This window comes from Syngnathoides biaculeatus, chromosome 11 (genome assembly GCF_019802595.1).
Source record: "Syngnathoides biaculeatus isolate LvHL_M chromosome 11, ASM1980259v1, whole genome shotgun sequence".
Taxonomy (NCBI): Eukaryota; Metazoa; Chordata; class Actinopteri; order Syngnathiformes; family Syngnathidae; genus Syngnathoides; species Syngnathoides biaculeatus.
The window spans coordinates 27139077-27156401 of record NC_084650.1 but is presented as its reverse complement, the minus strand read 5'-3'; the positions used below and the strand labels follow the sequence as shown (position 1 = coordinate 27156401).

The window sequence follows — 17325 nt, the reverse complement described above, 5'->3', positions numbered from 1 at the left end:
CTGGAAGAAGTGGCTGGGGAAAGGGAAGTCTGGGTATCCCTGCTGAAGCTACTTTCCCCGCGACCCGACCCGGAAAAGAGGTAGATAATGAATGGATGTTTCATCAGACCACAGGACATGTCTCTGGAAGTTAAAATCTTTGTCTTGGTGTCTTTTTGCAAACTGTAATCTCTCTTTTTTTATTGCTTTAGGTGTAATGGTTTCATTCTCGGTGAGTGGCCTTTCAGTCCATGTTGGTGCAAGACTCGTTTCATTGTGGTTAATGACACTTTTTTACCAGCTTCATCCAGCATCTTCCCAAGGTCTTCAGCTTTTATAGAGCTCGTGCACATGATGTCACCTTTTTCATGGCGCCATATGGCCGGTCAAACAGAGCTGCTCGACATTGTGGGAGATATTGAACCGGAGTAGAATATTTATAATACCCGAGACCTGTTGTGCTGTTGTCACAACAGACGAGACAGATATTCAAAGAGATCGTTATATGGAATACCAGTTGAAAAGACCAGAAAATATCAGTGGATTTCGCCAATTAAACATGATGGATAGCGCCCAACCAAGATACACACAGGCCTGTGTAGCGATCGCTTCATTTCAGGGAGGAATTATTGTTCTCAATCTCAAATTCCCAAGAAGTATTTATAATGCCAAGTTGGCTCATTTGAGAACAATGCCTTAAAAAAAAATGTCTTTCGCAGAGGTTTACGGAGGTTAAGTGTGGCTGCAATCGCTTCTGAGGTGACAACTCCGTCGTCTTTTTTTTTTTCCAATCACAGTTAATGCGAGTTTGTGTAAAACGATGGGTCATTTTTTAAACTATTGGCATTTGTATTGAATAGTAGCTGAAAAGATCGCTGGATTCCGGCAAATGTTAACATGTGGCCGAACACGCTTCCGCATTCACGAGCCGTCAACCCGTCACTATGTGGGATTTATTCCTGATGAGAACAGATCCAGCAACAAAGTATTTGTATGTGTCCAGACTTTTATAAGTTTTAAAACTTTTCCGTGTAAATCTCGACGACTTACTCACCAGATACATGTGTTTATCCAGTTGTCCAAGACAAGCGGAAGCGAATTAACAGTCGAATTTCTTAACAGAGAAAACATCGACTTCGGCATTTAATACGGGTCCTCTATGCCGAGTTTATCGAATTGTTCCACACACTTTCGTTTATTTTCACTTTCTAAATGTCTACCGGTATCTGACAAGACTCTGGGCGTCATGCTACAAAACATATTTTCCTGTCATCTCAAACCAACTTAGTATTGAACAATGCTTTGTTAGGCCGGCAATATGGCGACGTAAACAAAAGTCTCGTGATTTTATGACGTAGGTGCACGAGCTCTATACTGAGGTTGATTTTCACATTGCGGACAAGGGGAGCATGGTCCTTCTTGCCTGGGGACTTCAGTGGGTTTTTTAACATCTGTTAGTGACAACAGTCCTGAAACATCTCTGACACGAGTGATTCCGAACACAGCCAGACTCACGTCGCACAACTTTCAGACCAACCGGTTTAAAAAAGCACTATTCAATTTAATGTCATATAAAATTGTATTGTACAACATACTGTGGAACAAAATTACACAAAAGCATGCAATATTGACATGTGTTCCATTTCGCACTGGGATTTTTAAAAACTTGGTGTTGAATTTGGGGAGCAACATAGCCTCTCTATTAGGAATCCATCACAAACAAAAATGGAAAACTTTAGTTGGTGATTATATTAAAGTAAAAAGGAAGAGGGGTATAATGATCCAAAAATGTAATATCCATTTCTTAAAAAACAAAAATTAAAAAATTTTAAAAAGGCAAAAAAAAAAAAAAAAATCTTATCCCACTGCTTGTCAGGATTTTTGTTTTTTTTTGCTGAAAATTAAAATTCTGAAAAAAGTGTCAATCCAATGATATTTTAACAGCCTAATGACATCACTGTGGATGGATGGATGTTATTATGATACCTCCTTGTGCTTGTGACGTGCTGGTGTTGCTGGGAATTCATCTGAATCCACTTTACTTTTCTCTGAAAAAAAAAAAAAAAAAAATCAAAACAATAAAAATCACATCCTGACATAATACTGCAGATTTTCTATTCATTCACTTACTTTTCTTTTTTTGCGATGGAGGACTTGGTGTATTGAAGGTGGTAAGAGGTACTGCGTGATCCGAGCCCAGTTTTTTCTTCTTCTTCTTCTTTACTTCTGTTTCTTCAGCTATCTCTTCTATGTTAACGCTTGCATTTTCATCAACTATCTCCTCCTCATTAGAATTAACTTTTTTTTTCCTTTTCGTTTTCGTTTCATTGCCCATCTGCTGAGGAGTACCCTCTATAGGATGACTCTCTCTCTTTTTCTCCTTCGCTTTCTTTTTTGTCACATTTACATTGGGAATCTCCATGGGACACGTCGTCTCCATGTCCTGCCCTGCGTCCTCGACGTCGTCCGTCTGGTCTGGATTTTCTTGTTGCGACACTTGTTGGCCAACTGCTGCACGGTCAACAGTCCTTTTCCTCTTCTGGGATTCCTTGACTTCTGGTGAGTGGTCAGCCACTCTCTCTTCATCACCTTCTTCACCCTTCTTTTTTTTTGATTTCTTCTGTTTTATAAGGATCTCTGTATTATTCTGACAATGAGCATTTACATTTTGCTTTTTCTTGTGTTTCTTTTCTTTTCTTTTTACTTCTTGAGGATTCTCAATTGAGTTCACCATGACCTGCTCACCTTGGGATTCAAAATTCTGTTCCGTGCAATTTGTTACGTCTTCCACAAGATTCCCAACGGATCCGGAGTCAACAGCTTCTTTTTCCTTGCCCCTGTTTACGCTTCTGTTCTCCCCTGCTTCGCTTTCAGAACGTTCCTTTTTTTTCTTCTTCTTGTGATGGGGTGTAGGCGTTTCATCTTGTTCTCCAGTGGGAGTTGTAACTTTTTCCCTCTTTTTTTTTCTCTCTTTGGATGGCAATTTAGTTCTCCCTTCGTCTGGTGACGTCAGCTGTTGTGTGCCATTTGAAATAGCCGAGGGGGTCACAGGTGCTCCCACAGTAGTATTTTTAGGGGGACTTGACTTTGTTTGTTCCTTTGTCACCACTTTTTCCACGAGATCACTCTTCTTTTCAGCTAGCTGTTTACCAGACGTATCAATTTTAGGCTTAGCCTGAGTTTTCCTAACTCTCTTTTTTGCAGGTTTGGGTGTAAATGGGTCCAAAGCATTGATAGTATCTATCTTTGCTATGTCGACCTCTGTGGACAGGGAAATTATACTTAATTAAAAAACACACACACACACACACACACACTTTGCACAAAAAAATGGCAGTTCATATTTTTGCCTAATTATCGACTATTATCCATTAATTTTCTTTGCTGCTTATCCTCACAAGGGTCGCGGGGAGTGCTGGAGCCTATCCCAGCTGTCAACGGGCAGGAGGCGGTGTACACCCTGAACTGGTTGGCAGCCAATCACAGGGCACATGGAGACGAACAGCCGCACTCACAATTACACCTAGGGGCAATTTAGTGTCCAATTGATATTGCATGTTTTTGGGATGTAGGAGGAAACTGGAGTTTTCGGAGATAAACCACGCAGGCACGGGGAGAACATGCAAACTCCACACAGGTGAGTCCGGGATTGAACCTCAGAACTGTGAGCCTAACGCTTTACCAGCTAATTTAACAAGATTTTAATAACTGTTGGTGTATTTTGGTACTGGTGGGACTAAAAAATAATCATTGGCTAATCAGCCAACAGGGCACCCGTGTGAAGTAGTCAACATAAAATTATTCATGATGTGCATGTGTTGGCATACAAACAAAACAAAAAAAAAAAAAAAAAAAAAAAAAAAAAAAAGCAATGACTCGTTTTCAGATCAAATTAGTAATATTGTAGCTGTATGTCACAAGTTTTCTGTGCATTCTAGCAACTTTTTTTTGGAATGAAAAAAGGAAACTGCTACAATGTCAACTGTGATCCTGCATGACGAAACAGAAGAGTGGAATTTGCTCTGGTAGTGATTTGGGAGTTTCAACTAGGAAGGGTGAATATCAGTTGTGTTTTTTACACAACATGTCAGCACATTAAAAAAAAAAAGAGAGAAAAATATAGACCAGGGCTGCAACTCGTGATTACTTTAATAATCGATTAATCTGTCAAGTGTAACTTTGATTAATCATGAATCTGATTAATCAGTTAGAAAGGATCTGTGCGTCCATCTGAGACACAAAAATTAGCAAGGATGCGTGAAACGTATCTAATATGCGTCTGTTGACGTTTGGTTTTAGACCTCAGGTGTCAAACTCAAGGCCCGGGGGCCAGATCCAGTCCACCACATGATTTTATGTGGCTTGCGATGGCAAATCATCTGTGACAACTTTCATGATTCTTGTAAAAATCTGTAGCAAAATTTCAAAACATCATATCATAAATGATAACGTTGAGATTATAAGCATTTTTATGTTACCAAACATTAACAATGGTTGCAAAGGTTAAAACACCCATTACTCTTGATTCTTGGTTCCAAAAATAGTTTTGAAATTTCATGTATAAATATGATGAGGCGATTAAAGATTTTTATGGTTTTACAGACATCATGGCCCTGTGAGGGAAACTGTGACTACAATGTGGATTGTCACAAAAATGAATTTGACACACCAGTTTTAAACTATGTATGTAGACAGTGTGTTGAGAAAGAGCTTCCACAGACACCGATACAAAAGTACGAACGCTGTCTTAGTGCTGGCCAATGAGAGGCAGAGTACGCTGGGTGATTCCATAAAGACAAAAGACACTGGAATTGTTTTTGGACTCAAGTTTGCTGTTGTTGTGGTAACACCCGCTGCGCTTGTCACGATACACAAAGCTGGTGGCAGAACGATATTTGCTTCATATAATTGGGACACTTTATGGAAATTTCACCGTTTATTACATTTGCTAGCCTGTGAGCTCATGAGCTAAGGGCTGGAGCTAAAAAGAGGTAGGTTAGGGCAGAGACATTACAAAACAAAGTGGGCCCTCGCATTACAGACCCGAAAATATTGTCCCTCATATAATACACAAAGCACCTATACTGTACATACCTACCTGTCATTTGTACCAGCATTCTCCTCCATTTCTCGACATCCAAGCTACTGTCAGAGTCCGAATCACCATCATCGACAGCCACAGCCTTATGTTCCTGCTTTAACTTCTTGGCCGGTGTGACTGCTCCTGACAATTTGCTATCTTTGCTCTCCCTTTTTGGTTTGACTGACTGAAAATACAAATCATAATCACTCCATTTAGTAACCAGTTATTTATTTATTTTTTTAAATTTTGAGTCAAGTGAAAACTCACTTTTCGTTTCTGCACTTTTTTTGCAGGTTTGCTGTCCTTCTTGGAAGCTGCTGGGTAAAAAAAAAAAAACAGACGACATGATTAGCTGAATGCAAATTCGGTTCTGTAAGATCGATGATGGACTTTGCTTGGCGAGGTCAAGACTGTGGGTAAAGACAGGTGAGCGTGATAGGACAATTTAAGTGTGATCCTTATTTCAGTTGTCCTGTCTCAGTATTATATTTAACCTGTGATATTTTCAAGAAGACGTCAGGTATTTCTTCTTACTCACTTTATTTTGTAGTCAACAGAAACAGGAAACACAGGATCTGTATTATTACTGCTATTTCCAGCAGACTACAGGATGTTGTTCATCTTTTCTCAATGTACTCCTTTCATATTGTACCCCTAGTGTTCAGATGGAGAACTACATAACTGGATTACCTTGTGTTACAGGCAGAGGTTGGAGTCACTGTATACACAGGGGCAAAATTGTTGGTACCACTCTTTTAATGAAAGAAAAACTCACAATAATCATAGAAATAATCTGAGAGAAGTAAAATTAGGCAATTTTATTGAAACTAACCAATGAAAATCAGATATTGCTTTTGAATTCTGCTTCAATATTATTATACACCGGCTTAAATAAGTCTTTAACATAATTTCACAATTTTCACACTAAATATACTTCCACTGGTGATGCTGACCTGAAATTTTCACCAGACTTTGGAAACAACCCATGCCTGTGTTAGTTTGCTTTGGGTACAAAGGTTGTCTGTATGTGCTCTGTAATTGGCTGGCAACCAGTTTTGGGTGTATGTCTTAAGCAATGTTCCCTCTAAGCTGCGCAACTGCGCACTTGTCGCACACTGTCAGCACAGAGGAAAACAGATCCAGCGCAGTGAACCACAGCCACTGATCTAAAAAAAAAAGACTGGATGGCTCACTGGCCACCAAAAACTGAAGTCGCCATCTTGATCTTGATAGTCCCAAAACAATTATGCCGACCTGTGCAGCGACAGCTGTGATCGCCAGTTTCGTGGCTCTGAGAAAACATTCCACAGGTAAGTCAGAAAGATTTACTTTGACAGTGTTAGTTTGTTTGTAAAGGGTTTTTTTATTTTCTGATGAGCTTAATTCACTTGAACAAAGTTTTGTTCACGGTTGTTGTTGTTCACTGTTCACTCTCTACTTCACCTTTATAGGTCGACGGTTTTTCGCGAAAAAGTGATGTAAATATTTTCCCAAACTTCAGTGGATAAGCAAGAAAACACATTTTCTGTGAAATTTCTGATGAATTTCATTTTACAGAACTCTGCAAATTGAATTTGATTTTCAATTGCGAGGAAACAAGTTTAAATTTTCTGTCTGAAATAGGATGTTGCAGAGACAACAAATTAACAACGCCTTTAGGATGTATTTTCCCATTGCGAGTCCTTATTTTCAAAAATATATCGAACTGACTGACTTAAAATTGAACGTTTTTTTTTTTTTTTTTACAAAAAATGCTTAGTTTTGTGCCATGTTATGATGATAGTGCTTCACAGCGTATTTTAGGAAAAAATAACATTTCACGGAAATCAAGCCCTAGGTAATATGCAAGGTTTTTTGGTTGTCACGATGTTATATGTCTTTCCTTTGCACTTGGGTTTTTTTGGTTTACCAAGTCAAATTAAAAATCCTTCATGTTACCAGAACTGAAAAAATGTCAAGCTCAAACGACCAGTTTTAATTCTACATGCCAAACTTTTGGAAAAAAGCCGCTATGATCCAACCAGTAAACTATGTCCTCCACATGTTTTGGGGGTACCAAGATGGCGGCCAACAGGCTTCAACCAATCGACATACCGCTTGATATGTCTGCGCTATCCAGTCTTTTTTTTTTTTTTTTTTTTTTTAAGATCAGTGACGACAGCCTGACGTCTTTTTTTTTTTTTTAAACTCTGCACCACACTGCCCCTCACAAAGACCTGATGCTCGGCCACACCGGGCCACACACTCTGCTTCCTAGTTTACCTGACACTACCCCCTCCATTTTAAAGGGGTACACTCATAATTACAAACAGCGGGGTATGTGAATATTAGAAGAAAAAGTGGTGAAACGACGAGATTTTGTCTTTTTTGAGTAAAAAAGGTCTAGTCTGAAGCCAAAGTAGAAAGTTCAGGATGAGATGGTGTGTAATGTTAAAATTCCACCTTGGCACAGCCTGATTGAGGATGAAAGCATTGACGATACATTGTCCAAAAAGCTAATTTTGTATTTAAAATATACAGTAGGAGGAAACATAACATTAACCCTAAAACTATTTGGGAGCATCATTGAGCTTTCGACATGCATTACGAAAGATATTCCACAAGCAATAATTCAGTTTTACACCAAGAAAAACATATAATTATGGGTTAAAAAAAAAGAAAAAAGAAACAAAGTTGGAAGCGACATTTCAAGTTAATAGTTGGCTTGGAATGTATTTTTTTGCAATGTATTTTTTTGTTTGACATTTTCAGTGTAAGTTTGCAAAAACACAAAATTGTTATTAAAAATGTTCTGATGGGAATGTAATCTGAACCTCTTAATGAGCCATGTAGCTTCAATGGATGACACTGATCTGTCCATGGTGCATACGTCTGATGTTGCTCACAGTGGTCAAAAGGAGCGCTCACGACATTAATGTGTTTGCTCAGACACGTAAAAAATTAGAGGGAACATTGGTCTTAAGTCTTATGAGTCCCACGTCTGTCGACTCTCATAAGTTTTATCCAAGCAAGATGCAAATCAACCAGTCACTTGACTCAAGTCCAAGTGGTAAATCCTAAAAAGGGTTATATTTGAGTAAAACTTCAGGCACGTTAAAGATAAAAATGTGTTTTGTATTTCTGAACAATATGATTAAGACAAAACATTTTAATCAAAGTTGTAGACGTATTGACATTATCACGTATCGGCAAACACGAATGTAAGTGTTCTAACATGGTAATGTTAACGTTACTAAAGCATACCTTTAACTTGAGTTGATCCTCCTCTATTTGAACTGGAGTACTTCTTCTTTGAGAACCTGGCAGAATTTGAAGTATTTCATATTGGGAAAGCATTTGGTAAAAGCACACATTTTCTTAGTTTCCACAATGTACTCACTTTAACCACGAACTGTAGATTTCCGCTAAAGATGAAGTTAACTCTTTCGCACCCTCCACAGATTCCTGGAATGGAGTCACAGACAGTTTGTTGTAAGTTCCCATCATCCATCATTGCAGCTGTTCAAGTAAAAAGCCGCTAATTTTTCTCTGAGAGAGAACACATTATCTTTCAATCAACAGCCACAAAAGTGAGCACAGCGTGCCACCATTGGAACAATTTTGTCGGGCCACAAAACTGGCTTTTTTTTAAAGCTAATCTTTCAACTAATAAGACTAACATATGGCCACGTATGTTATGGGCAACGAACATAGCTCCATTTCATTGATGCCATTTTGAATGCACAAAAATACTTTGACGAGATCCTAAGGCCCTTTGTTGTGCTATTCATCCACCACCATCACCTCATATTGCAGCCTGACAATCCACAGTACCATGTTGCAAGGATCTGTACACAATTCCTGGAAGCTGAAAACATCCCACTTTTTGCATGGCCATCATATTCCCCTGACATGTGACCCACTGAATGTAAAGGATGCTCATATACAACAGCGTGTTTCAGCAACTTTGCACAACCATTGATGAGGAGTGGAACAACTTGTCATAGATAATCAACAACCTGATCGCTTCTGTGGGATGGAGATTTGTTGTACTGCTCCCACATTAAAGTAAAACTGCACATTTCAGAGTGGCCTTTAATTGTGGCCAGTCTCATGCTGTGGACCTGTTTTCAGCATTTCGTGCGGCGTGATTACATAGAAAGTCAATGCAGTTTGCGCGGACAGATGCGAATCCGTGTGGATGACGCTGAAATTAGCCTTCTTCGCCCGAACGCTTGAAGCTGGGACAGCTGAACTTCGGGCCGCACAGAGTGGGAGCAGCACAGCTTTCTGATCTTACAGCGCTGATGAAGTGCATGTACTTTTAATGTGCCATGCGGGCAAACTCAAGTAAAGGATGCGTGGCAAAGCCATCTTTCGCATCTGGTGGGTATGTAGGCACACCTGCGTAATAATCATGGTGTTTAATCGGCATCTTCATGTCACACCGGTGAGGTGGGATGGATTATGTCTACAAAAGAAAAATGCTCACAAACACAGATCAAAAGAGATTTGTGAACAATATTGGAGGGAAATGGCCTTTTGTGTGTGTAGAAAAAGTTCAACATCTTCAAGTCCAGCTCACAAAAAAAAATGGGAAGAAAAACAAGTGTTTCGTTTATATTTTAGCTCAGTGTATTTTGGTTGAGGTAGGCTCACAAAAATCGAGTTTTTATTGAAAAGTGAGGCTTGAAAATTAATTCCAACATCGCCCTTCCAAGCAAATCTCCTTGTCACGTGAGAGTTAGAAATAAACGTTATCTTGGGCAATCAGAGGACAAACCAGGGCTCGTTTTGTTCGTGTATCGAGAGATACTATAGAGATATAGATACATATCCATAGATACACATTCATTGAGTTGGTACGTAACAAACTTTTTCAAAAGACTTAATCACAGTGCACAAAATCAAAAAGTAACGAGCCTATTTTGAAAAATAAGACCAGAAAGTCCAAATTCCTTACAAACGTAGAGTCAAGAACAAATAAATACTCAAGTAGAGTTACCGCCAAAATCTGCTTACGGGCGGTAACGAAAAACGGTAGGTATACCGTAGTAGTGTATTTTGTTACTTCCCAACACCGCAAGTAATAAAACCATTTGGAAGCCCTGTCCACATTATGTCCAACGTCCACTTTCCACACACTCTCTGAGGGACAACCATACAGGTAAGTAACTTTCCGTTGCCTGTCCCTTTATTTTCTCCTCGTTTGCGCGTACCTGTGGGCTGTGCCTCAGAAGCTCCTCCGCAGCCGAGTGGAAGCCATTCTCTTTCAAGTAGCGAAAAATAAGCACGATTAGCTCGTGACTAAACGAGTTCACAGACATGTTCTGCTCGCAATGGACAACCGTAAACACTCACGTTCCTGGCATAATGCTTTAACCTGGGCTAGACGAGAAAGTTACTCAACACTAACTGCTTCGATACTCGCGTGTACTCGGATTCAACTCTGAACCCAGGAAGAAATTCCAGTTGCGATGCACATGGTCTGAACGCTAGATCGGCTCGCGTCTCGTAGCAGCACAACCAAACGACGTGCCTATGTAATGGCCCTGTTGGAAAGGTCAGTCTTCCCCTAGTACGCAATGCATGGACACTGAAATGAAGTTGTTAATTTGCTCATTTCTAAAACTATTATCCGATTTTTTTTTTTATCTCAAAGCGTTTGCTGTCATACAAAGCATTTGAATAGGCTCCCCCGAAAAAAAAAAACTAATTTGTGGAAGGGACTCCTCAGTTCCCATGTCGCAGTTGTACAGCATTTTACGCAACCGTATGAAGCACAATGTAGTTGCATTCTTGGTTCTTTTTTTTTTTGGCCGTCGACACACACTGAATGTTCTGACGTCTTCCCGAGCTTTGCATCGCTTTCAGCACTGAGCTCAAAATAGAGGGGTTTCTAATTACGCCATCTTGTGTGTCATAGAGGTCAGAGAACACAGGTGATAGGTGAAGTGTGAAGTTTTTTTTTCTATCGTTAATTTATCCGATTGGCCTAAGGACTGTGGTGACGTCATTGGAACCCTATCTATAAGCGTGTCGGAGCTACTTATTGAAATTTGTCGTCGTTTTGTTGAGAAACTTTCGCATTGTTACCTCTCGAAATGAACCGGAAGTATTTGGAGGATAGGTAGTTCCTGAAGACAAGGGTAGTTCCACTGATCTAAAAAAAAAAAAAATGACTGGATATAGCGTATACACATCGAGTGGTATGTCGATTGGTTGAAGCCACTGGCCGCTATCGTGGTACTCCCAAAACGTGTGGAGGACATGGTTTACAGGTTGGATTATGGTGGGGTTTTTCCGAAAATTTTGGCATGTAGAATTAAAACTGGTCGCGTGAGCTTGACATTTTTTCAGCTCTGGTAACATGAAGGATTTTTAATTTGACTTGGTAAACCAAAAAAAAAAAAAAAACGCAAGTGCAAAGGAAAGACGTATAACGCCGTGACAACCAAGAAACCTTGCATATTACCTAGGGCCTGATTTCCGTGAAATGTTAACTTTTCCCAAAATACGCTGTGAAGCACTATCATCATAACATAGCAAAAAACTAAGCATTTTTTTTCGTCATAAAAACTTTTAATTTTAAGTCAATCAGTTTGAAGTATTTTTGGAAATAAGGACTCACAATGGGAAAATACACGCTAAACACATTGTTCATTTGTTGTCTCTGCGGCGTCCTATTTCAGACAGAAAATTTAAACTTGTTTCCTCGCAATTGAAAATCAAATTCAATTTGCAGGGTTCTGTATAATGAAATTCATAAAAAATTTCACGGAAAATGTGTTTTCATGCTTATCCACTGATGAAGTTTGGGAAAACATTTACATCGCTTTTTCGCAGTTAATCGGCGTGGTTGTTTTGGGAGTATCAAGATGGTGGATGGCGACGTCAGTTTTGGTGGCCAATGAGCCATCCAGTCTTTTTTTTTTTTTAGATCATTGGGTAGTTCCAATATGAGAAAATGTTAAAGAATGGTACCACGAGGAAACCTAATAAATCATTTTGGGACAAGCTTGGCGTAGCTCGGGACATTTGAAAAATCTCACGGCACACCACCAAAGAAAAGTGTCACAAAAAGTGGATACACAGGTCAAGCATACACTTTCTGCCATCAAATGATATTTCGGTTTGTCTTTATACGCGGCTTCCATAAATAGATGAAAAAGTTTGGAAATCACTGCTCTATGGGAGTGTACATGAAGCTGTGATTGTGACGTAAATCTTTTGCATTCACATTAACATTGGCTGGTAGATGTGCCATTCCCTTCCATTTATGTACCATACTACTGACTAAGAAACCTCTTTCTTGTAGCTTTTTATTGCAGTATGCAAGTTTGAGCCAACTGATGCCAAGCAAAGCTTTGCAGCAAAGCTTCTGTACAACCAGAATTTCTATTACATACGAAGTTACAGACAAATGTTTCCCAAATCCATCCAACTACCTGAGTCGAGGGGATGTTTTTGACCGATAACTTTAATTTAAACCTCCACAACACACAAACCCCCCCCAAAAAATGTGAAAGGGGACAAGTCTTATTGCACACAGAAGTGTTAATCATTCAATTATTGATTGCAAAATGTTCAGACGGTGAAATGTCTCTATAAGTGCCTTTTACGAAGTTCAGAATTAGTATTTTTTATGTATTGAGAAGGAATAAAAAACAACAATAAAAAAAAAACATGTTGACAACATTCTTAAAACAAACACATCTTTGTATGAGATCTATGGTCCCTAAATTTAATCCTTTTTTTTTTTTTTTCCAAAATGTTTGGCAAGGGATCTGCCGCACAGGAAAAGCGAAAACGTCCGTCCAGTCCTCTGAGAATTCAAGTCAAAGGTATACCAATGTGTGCACATTTACTGGAAAGGCTGTGCTGATTAGAAAGGAGGCAGTGTTCGTGGTAAACGGGAGCAGCTGTATTCAATAACAGCGCCTCTTCTTTCAGCCAAATCCAAACATCTGCTGGTGACCGCGACACATTGCAACTGCAGCGCCCTGTTTCTGCTTGACCCTCTTCTCATCTGTATGACACAGAAATTGCTATAAACCTGTAAGGATTGGGGAATTGGCTTGAAAAAGGCACTGGCTATCTCTGTACTGCAATGAGCTATCTGATAGGAGGAACAGAAAATGTGGTCAAAAACACTCCCATAGCTTCAGTTTTAATGTCATGAAACACTTTTTTTTGTTAAAATTGGCAGCTTTTCCTGTCTTCTTTTTGTTGTTGTTGCTCTTGTCTCATCTTTATTTGGAATGCGTTGCGGGTGTCAAATTCCAAGTGAAAGAATATTTGCAACAGAACAGTAACATTCATGAGCTTGAATGTTAAATATCTTGTCTTTGTAGCCTATTCAACTTACTATAGCTTGAAAAGATTTTGAAAATCATTATCTGTTTTAAATTGCATGTTACATCACATCACAACATTCTGGGAATTGGGGATTGTAGAGAGCAGTCAATTTCCTTCTTTTTAACTTTTGTTGCTAACTAGAGTTAAATAAGATGGCAAAAAAGATGCAGTATTGTCTACTTTTGTGGAAGGTTGCTGTGTGCCTCTGCAAAGGCTTATGGGAACAAGTTGAGTGACAAAATGAGTGACGTCTCTTCTGTCATGCTTTGTGTTTTTACACCCACAAATTGGCTATTCTTTTCTGCCGAACCCATTTGTCAAATAATATCCATCCATCCATCCATCCATCTTCTTAGCCATTTATCATCATGCGGGTTGGAGTGCTGGAGCCTATCCCAGCTGTCACTGGGCAGGAGGCAGGGTACACCGTGACCTGGTTGCCAGCCCATCGCAGGGCTCATAGAGACAAACAGTCACAATCACACCTAGGGGCAATTTAAATTGCCCAATTGATATTGCATGTTTTTGGGATGTGGGAGGAAACCTGAGTGCCCGGAGAAAACCCATGCACATGGGGAGAACATGCAAACTCCACACAGGCGAGTCCGGGATTGAACCCGGGACCTCAGAACTGTGGGGCCAATGGTTTCCAGCTGCTCCACTGTGCTGCCTGTAAAATCATAATTTAATTTTCAAATGATAGTTTAAATTTTATTCTGCTGTCATGTCAGAGTTTTAACATCTGTTCATCTATCCATCCATCTATTTTCTTAGCCACTTATCCTCACAAGGGTCGCGGGAAGAGTTTTAACATCCATCCATCAATTTTCCATGCTGATTTTTCTCACTCGAGTCTTGCGCATGCTGGCGCCCAGCTCAGCTGACTCTGAGTAAAAGGAATGTGAGAGGAAACCATAGTACCTGTCACGAACGAGGCTCGAGGCTGGACCCAAATGCACGACTCCAGAGGAAAGCAGGTAGTGTACAGAAAGCCTTTATTCGGTCCGTGGTCGATGATCAGCGAGTCAGTCAGGAAAAGGAGCAGTATCACAAGAGGCAGGCTTACTAGGATGGTCAGGGAACAGGCGAGGGTCGGTACACGGAAGGTCAGGTATACGGGAGTGCGGGAACGAGGCATGAGAATCAATGATTTGGGGGAGGACTAGTTGCCCCCCGTATCCTATAAGTACCGGGTGTAATCAGCTGAAACACAGTGCAGGTGTGCAGCCGACTGATTGGCTGGCCATGCCCAGCCTGGCCAGGATGCCAGGAGCATGACAGTACCCCCCCCCCCTCAACGCCTGGCTCCCGATGGTCCAGGAGCGTCTGGATGGACTGCGTGGAAGTCCTCGATGAGGGAGGGTCCACAATGAAGCGCGAGGGGATCCAAGAGCGCACCTCCGGTCCGTATCCCACCCAATCCACCAGGTACTGGAACCCCTTTTCTCTGCGGCGGGAAGAGAGCAACCGGTGCACTGTGTACACCGGCCCGCCGTCCACCATGCGGGGGGGCAGGAGGGGTTTGGCCAGAGGAGCCAGGGGCGAAGGACGATCCGGGTGTAGTCTGCCGACGTGGAACGTAGTGTGCACCCTCATCGTCCTGGGTAGTCGAAGCGATACGGCGACCGGGTTATTGATTTTGGTGATCGGGAACAGACCAACGAACCTGCGAGCAAGTTTGCGGGATTCCATCCGCAGCGGGAGATCCTTGGTGGAGAGCGACACTCGCTGCCCCAGCCTGAGTTCTGGTGCGGCTCTAGTTTGCGGTCCGGTGCGGACTTGTAGATGTGGCCCATGCGCTGCAGCATCCTCCGGGCTGCCAACCAGGTCCGTTTGCAGCGCCGTACCACTGCCAGGGCCGACGGCACCGCGGAGTCTGTGGCCTATGAGGGAAACAGAGAGGGAGGATAGCCGTGGACAACGTGGAGTGGAGCCATACCTGTTAAGGCGGAGGGTAGGGAGTTGTGGGCATACTCAACCCATTTGAGGTGCTGGCTCCACGTGCTCTGGTCCCTAGATGCTAAGCATCGAAGTCCGGTCTCTAATTCCTGATTTACCCTCTCTGATTGGCCGTTAGACTCCGGATGAAGGCCCGAAGTTAGACTAGCCGAAGCGCCGATGAGGGTGCAGAATTCCTTCCAGAAGCGGGCGCTGAATTGCGGACCTCTGTCCAAGACGATGTCCCGGGGGAACCTGTGGTAGTGGACGACCTCGTCCAACACTAGCTGGGCTGTCTGCTTGGCCGACGGGGTCTTCAGAAGTGGCACGAAGTGAACCATCTTGGAGAATTGGTCCACTACAGACAGCACAACTGTGTTTCCCTGAGAGGGCGATAGGCCGGTGACGAAGTCCAACACGATGTGTGACCACGGGCGGAAAGGGATGGACAGAGGCCGCAACTCTCCCACCGGTCGTAAACGGTACGTCTTATTGGCCGCATGCACCGGGCAGGCATTGACAAATTCCTTCACGTCTTTGCTGAGGTTAGGCCACCAGAATCTCTATTCGACCACAGAATGAGTTTTTGCCATACCCGGGTGGCAGACCGCCTTGTTCGAATGGGCCCAATTGACGACGTCTCCCCGAAGTGATAGAACGACGAACAGGCGATTAAACGGACAATCTGTGGGCAGCGGTGTCTCTCCCAGGGCCTCCTTCACCCGCGACTTGACCGCCCAGGTGAAGCCGGACACAAAGGACGCCTCTGGCAGGATAGGAGCCGCTACTGACTCCGTGCGCTCCCTCTCGTGGATTCGTTAGAGGGCGTCCGGCTTGCTGTTCTTGTAACCTGGGCGGAAGGACAGAGTCAAGCGGAAGCGGGTGAATAAGAGAGCCCAACTGGCCTGACGGGCATTCAACTGCTTTGCAGTCCTCAGGTACTCTAGGTTTTTGTGGTCGGCGAGGACCACGAACGGTACTTGTGAGCCTTCCAGCCAGTGCCGCCACTCCTCCATAGATGTCTTGACCGCCAGCAGTTTGTGATCCCCCATGTCGTAGTTTCTCTCTGCCGGGGTTAGCTTCCAAGACAGGAACGCACATGGGTGGATCCTTCCGTCTTTGGGACTACTCTGCGACAAAATGGCTCAGATTCCCGAGTCCGACGCGTCCACCTCCACCACGAACTGGTGATCTGGATCCGGGATAATGAGGATGGGTGCAGTGGTGAAACTAGCCTTAAGTTTATTGAAGGTCTCCTGGCAGGTCCTGGACCATTCGAAAACGTTGTGCGGAGAAGTTAGGGTGTGCAGAGGGGCGGCCACGGTGCTGAAGTTACGAATGGACTTTCTGTAGAAATTTGCGAAGCCAATGAACCTCTGCACCTCCCTCCTGCTGGCGGGGGTGGGCCACCGAAGCACTGCGTCGATCTTCCCAGGATCCATCCGTATCTCCCCTTCTGTCAGGATGAAGCCCAGAAAGGACACGGATGCTCGGTGGAACTCAGACTTCTCCCATTTCACAAACAGCTGGTGCTGCAAGAGACGCTGGAGCACCTCTCTGACCTGTCGGATATGGGAGGTCAGGTCTGCTGAAAAGGTAAGAATGTCGTCAAGGTATACAAATACGTTTTTGTTGAGGTACTCCCGAAGCATGTCATTAATAAAGTTTTGGAAGACGGCCAGGGCATTGGTCAGTCCGAAGGGCATTACAAGATACTCGTAATGCCCCGTGGGAGTGTTGAAAGCCGTCTTCCATTCGTCGCCCTCCCGGATCCGCACCAGATGATATGCGCTGCGCAAGTCCAGCTTTGTGAAGATCTGGCCTCCTTGGAAGAGTTCAAAGGCCGTAGTGATTAAGGGCAAGGGGTACCTGTTCTTGACCGTGATGTCATTCAATCCTTGGTAGTTGATGCAGGGTCGTAAAGTGGTATCCTTCTTCTTGACGAAAAAACCCCCTGCACCGGCTGGTGAAGACGACGGGCGAATGAG

At 42.5% G+C, this 17325-nt stretch overlaps 3 protein-coding genes across 3 annotated transcripts in view; 1 reads left to right on the top strand and 2 right to left on the bottom strand.

The window, feature by feature from the left end:
• Positions 1-2027, bottom strand: part of tmco6 (transmembrane and coiled-coil domains 6) — a 13100-nt gene extending 11073 nt beyond the window's left edge. Inside the window, exon 1 of the mRNA XM_061834699.1 lies at positions 1966-2027. The gene's annotated coding sequence lies outside the window, so the exon portion shown is untranslated. The remainder of the gene's footprint in view (positions 1-1965) is intronic.
• On the bottom strand, positions 615-10953 carry tcof1 (treacle ribosome biogenesis factor 1). Its single transcript, XM_061834697.1, has 7 exons — positions 10261-10953; positions 8442-8506; positions 8306-8361; positions 5330-5379; positions 5078-5246; positions 2110-3240; positions 615-2027 (listed from the first exon to the last, which is right to left on the bottom strand). Exons 1-7 carry the CDS (start codon positions 10366-10368, stop codon positions 1957-1959), a joined length of 1650 nt encoding a protein of 549 aa, XP_061690681.1. The 5' UTR covers positions 10369-10953; the 3' UTR covers positions 615-1956.
• Positions 10089-17325, top strand: part of LOC133508531 (uncharacterized) — a 27274-nt gene continuing 20037 nt past the window's right edge. Inside the window, exon 1 of the mRNA XM_061834700.1 lies at positions 10089-10208. The gene's annotated coding sequence lies outside the window, so the exon portion shown is untranslated. The remainder of the gene's footprint in view (positions 10209-17325) is intronic.

Coding starts and splice junctions, on each gene's coding strand:
- tcof1 (XM_061834697.1), bottom strand. CDS start 10,368: ATGTCTGTGAACTCGTTTAGTCACGAGCTAATCGTGCTTATTTTTCGC. Junction 8,507..10,260: donor TTCTGAGGCACAGCCCACAG/GTACGCGCAAAC, acceptor ACTCCATTCCAG/GAATCTGTGGAGGGTGCGAA. Junction 8,362..8,441: donor ATCTACAGTTCGTGGTTAAA/GTGAGTACATTG, acceptor AAATTCTGCCAG/GTTCTCAAAGAAGAAGTACT.